Source organism: Phaethon lepturus, unplaced genomic scaffold (assembly GCF_000687285.1).
Source record: "Phaethon lepturus isolate BGI_N335 unplaced genomic scaffold, ASM68728v1 scaffold45723, whole genome shotgun sequence".
NCBI lineage: Eukaryota > Metazoa > Chordata > Aves > Phaethontiformes > Phaethontidae > Phaethon > Phaethon lepturus.
Window position 1 is genome coordinate 266 of NW_010530631.1, and position 4,551 is coordinate 4,816.

Sequence of the window (4,551 nt, forward strand, 5' to 3'; positions counted from 1 at the left end):
GCTAGTGCGCAGGCGCTGGTGGAGGGGTCGTGGTGCGCATGCGTAGGGCGTTCATGTAGTGGGGTGTCTTGTAACGGGCGGGGGGAGATTGGGTTCTGTCTGGTTCCTCCGTAGCGGGGGGCGTAGAGGATTAGGAATTTGCTGGCACAGTGGCTCTGGTGGGCTTGATTCCTCGGCACCTTGGACCTTCCTGCTTGTTCCCTGCCCTAGCGGGCGGAGGTCAAATCGGTGTTGTTCCTCTTTAAGGCTGCTGGTTGGGGAGGACAGGAACATCAGCCGTGCGTGTGTCCTGTCCCTGCCTTCTCGACAGACCGTCCCCAAAGCGGCTGGAGGGGATGCGTGGGCCGTGTCGTCCTCGGAGATGTCCCTTTCTTTATACTGCGTAGGCAGGGTTCTTACGCTCTGGGGGTATGAGGGAGCTGGAATCACTTGCCCTTGAAAACCCTTCCAAATGTGGAAATGGTGAAGATGGGCATGGGCTTTTCATCTGCAGCCTGAAATCTACTTGTCGTTCCAAAAAAGAGCAAAAAACCCCTATCATTTTTGCTGTCACATGCTTTCAGAACAAGTGATGGTGAAAAGGAAAATAATGACATGGGAAATCAAGGATGTCAGTTTTATTAGATGCCTGTTTAAAGCAAAAGGAGGTATCCAACACTGTGTAAAATCCAGAACTCTGCCACTGTATGCTGTGAATGCTGGGCATGTACATAGTTCCAAAAAGCAGTGAAAAAAAATAATGGAAGATAAATGTGCTATGTGCTTTTAACCACTTATGATATATCGAGTATGTGCCAGGCTGCTAAATTGGAGATCAGCAGAGGATAGGAAGAACCACCGTATGCATACCCTGTTTTTATGGTCTTCCATAATTAACTAATTTTGATGACTGTTAAGTGAAACAGCAGTGGGTTAAATAGATCATTGTTTCATCCGTTTTTGTGTACCAGACCTGAAATAGCTCTCTTTGGTGCTATTTTTTTGATTACCATTTTGATCATACATAAAACATTAATAATACAGAAAGTGGAACTAGTTGATACCAGGTCACTAGGAAAATTAATTGCAAAAAAGCCTACTAATGTCATCAGTATGGCTACTGCATGCCATGTAACACTAAGTAAATTTTAAAATACACAAGAGGATTCACTATTTATTTTTCAGTAGAAATTACATTAATTGTTTCCTGCAGCAGCTCAAGCCAGAGCTCATCAACAGCTTACAGTTAAAAGTTGCTGTGCTCTTTCAGAGATGTCCGTGCTAGACACGGTATCTGTCTGTGATGACTAGCATGTGCACTGCGCTGCTGAAGAGATTCTGAACACAGCTACAGGTACTTTCTAGATACAGAAGAGGACCATCTGTGGTTGGCAAGGCTTCAAGAATAGCTTTGATGCATTTAAAATACCACTTTCTGACCTATGAGGAAACCAGAAATAACGAACCCATTTATCTGGCAGGAAGGGATTGATGGATGGATTGACAGACAATTGATGGGACTTCTAGCGTTTGATCAAATCTTACTGCATACTTTTATGTATGTGGACAACCAGGCTTCCCAGCTGAATCCATTACATGTTTTTTCCCCCAGAAGTTCATAAGCTTTGGGATCAGCACTTTCAGATGTTACATTCTGAACATTAAAGTGGTTTATTTTGGTTTACTTGTTAATGAGAAACTTACTATAAAGTTCCTTTATTTTTGTGATACTTTTTAACATCATATTCCATTAATAGGTATTTCATTTGCATTAAAACATGCAAAAAAAAAAAAAAGGATCATTTTATGGTATTATTTAAAACAAGCTACCCAGATGTATCTATCAATATTTTTTTTCAAAATATTGTGTCATTACCAGACAAACACTTCACTATCTCCTTGCCTTTAAAAACTGGACATTAGAGAGCATTGGAAGTTCTGTTGGGTCTGTGAAGTAGGCCACAATAATCGTCACTTGTCTTTTTCATTTAATCCTTTTTGATTTAACTGGCCTTTGAAATACAAATCCTCATTAATCTTGAGAAGAAAATGTGGAAAAGAAGCAGCAGTGCTGTGGTGTTTCCACTGGGTAAGCCTGTTAGATGAAATCCACCATGTTCTCTTCAGCTTGAGCTCAAACTTTCTCTTTTGTGAGTTCTTGTGATCCATAGCAGGTTTGTTTTTTTTTTTTATAAGGATGAAATTCTGAAAGCAGCTGTGATGAAATATGGCAAAAACCAGTGGTCTCGTATTGCTTCCTTATTGCATAGAAAATCAGCAAAGCAGTGCAAAGCCAGATGGTAAGTGACAAGTGCCATGTCTGGGAATAAGATTCATAATTGGTGGGAATTTAGAAATTACTGCAGATTGATTTATATCCACAGAGGAACAATAGTTTTAATATTATTTAATTTCTGCTATTGTGGATATTTCGAATTCCTATTGCTTGAAAGTAATGGAACAAAAATAAACAAATGTTCTGTTTGCCAGTGACTGCAGTGTTAGCAAATGCCAAATCACTTAAAATTGTATGCATGATTTTTTCCCCTTATTTACACATTTTTAATCAGTGTTTATTACCAATGAAGTAAAATTGTAGGATTTTAATTTCTCTTACAGATAATTTACTAATTTTTCATAATGAGAGTTTGGCTTGAGGATAAATGTTTAGAAATTGCACTGTGGAATTTCATTTTATATAAAAAAATAGAAGCTTAAAAGTAATGCAAATGCATGCAGTATGAACCTATTTGAGAATCAGACTTAGTTTCTCAAGGACTGAACCGCACATATATGTTAGAATACTTCTGTGTGAAGGTAACAGTATTAGCACAGTTGAAGATTACTCAGATAACTATTAAAGGATCCAGACCAAACAAATCTACCATTTCTGGTACCTTTGGTTGTTGTGATTTTTACTTTTCTTTTTCTGGATTAATTTTATGACTCCTTTGCCAGAATAGAGATGGGGAAAGAAAGAAGAGGCAATATCTGTATGAAAAGTGGTGGATAAATCATATATTTTGAAGCTCAAATACATATTTGAGCATAATATGACGTATTATGACATGTATGTCATAAAAATACTCTGACAGAAAAAACTTGTATGAAGTTTACATGACAAGATTTTGAAATCTCATTGTGATGATTTCAGTAAACACTGTTCTAAAGTAATTGAAGACAAATCAATGGATAGCTTTTATATGTTGTCCTTAATTTTTTCTTTTTTAACAGGTATGAATGGCTAGACCCAAGCATCAAAAAGACAGAGTGGTCACGAGAAGAAGAGGAGAAACTATTGCACCTGGCCAAGCTAATGCCAACCCAGTGGAGAACCATTGCCCCAATTATTGGGAGAACTGCTGCACAGTGTTTGGAACACTATGAATTTCTGCTGTGAGTTGCTGTTTTACTAGAGTTGCGTACCAGGAAAATCTGCAGAGTTTATTGTATAGATGCATCATTCCCTTCACCCCTGGTGCTGAAGTATGGTGGTTTCAAGTTGACCGAGTCCTTGTGTGAGCAAGTCCTTAAGGACTGTTTCTTTTCAGTCAATGTGTCAAGCTTGAAAGAAGCAGCTCCGGAAACCTGGGGGAGCAGGCTTGAATAGAGAGAGAGAGAGAGAGGTGTATATTTTCTTGCTTCTGGTCATTCTGGCTAGAGTGTCAAGATTGATGCTTCCATTTCAGATTTATTTGGGTATTTTTTGACTGGCTGGTAAGCATGAGTGTGTAAGAGAGAAGAAAAAAGACAAATATAAAACACATGTTGTCATGTGTTATCTCTGTATGCCACAGAGGATTTCTTTGGGCCATGAGAAGGAAAGTGCTGTTTTCCCTTGTGAGCTTTCTTAGTTATGGTGTAATTGGTTGAGTAGAAAAGCATCATGGGAAACTCCTCATTGTTCATTTTGTCACACTGCTTGAATTCTTGTCCTTACTGCCAGTGAGAGGTCTGTACTACTACCTTCATCAATACTGCATTTTATATAGTATTTTATTGTTTTAGTATAATACTATTTTGGCTTCTTTCTCTTGCCTAATTTAAGATTATATAACTGTACCATGTTCATGAATCTTTCCTGCAGCAATTGTATAACAGGTTTATGTATGGTACATAGTACAAGGTTACTCTTTTTATCAGTCTTTGGGAACAAAGAGCCAGTTGTGACATACATACAATGTGTTTTTAGGGACAAAGCTGCTCAGAGAGACAATGAGGAAGAAACTGCTGACGATCCTCGGAAACTTAAACCTGGAGAAATTGATCCAAATCCGGAAACTAAACCAGCCAGGCCAGATCCTATTGACATGGATGAAGGTAAGATACGATTTTTTTTACTGCTTTTGATGGAAATCTCTCTGTGGTTTTTCTTTTTACACAGACTCTATACCCTGGGTTTCTTCTGTTCCCGTCCTGTCTTCCCCATCATTTTTTCTTAGGGGTTTTATCTTATTTCTGTATCTGGCCAGTCAGTTATACTTTTCCAGTTCCAGTTTTCTTTTCCTCTTCTTTGTGTGTTTCCTGCCTTCTCATCTGTCATCACAGAATCATTAAGGTTGGGAAAGATCT

At 38.5% G+C, this 4,551-nt stretch overlaps 1 protein-coding gene across 1 annotated transcript in view; it reads left to right on the plus strand.

Moving 5' to 3' along the window:
• The window catches only part of LOC104618665 (cell division cycle 5-like protein), a gene marked incomplete at its 3' end in the record, with an annotated part of 4,601 nt that extends 256 nt beyond the window's left edge, over positions 1–4,345 (plus strand). The window contains exons 2-4 of the mRNA XM_010284313.1: positions 2,176–2,279; positions 3,214–3,375; positions 4,172–4,345. Of these exons, the coding sequence (XP_010282615.1) occupies positions 2,176–2,279; positions 3,214–3,375; positions 4,172–4,345 (440 nt within the window). The remainder of the gene's footprint in view (positions 1–2,175; positions 2,280–3,213; positions 3,376–4,171) is intronic.
• Positions 4,346–4,551: the final 206 nt, after the last annotated feature.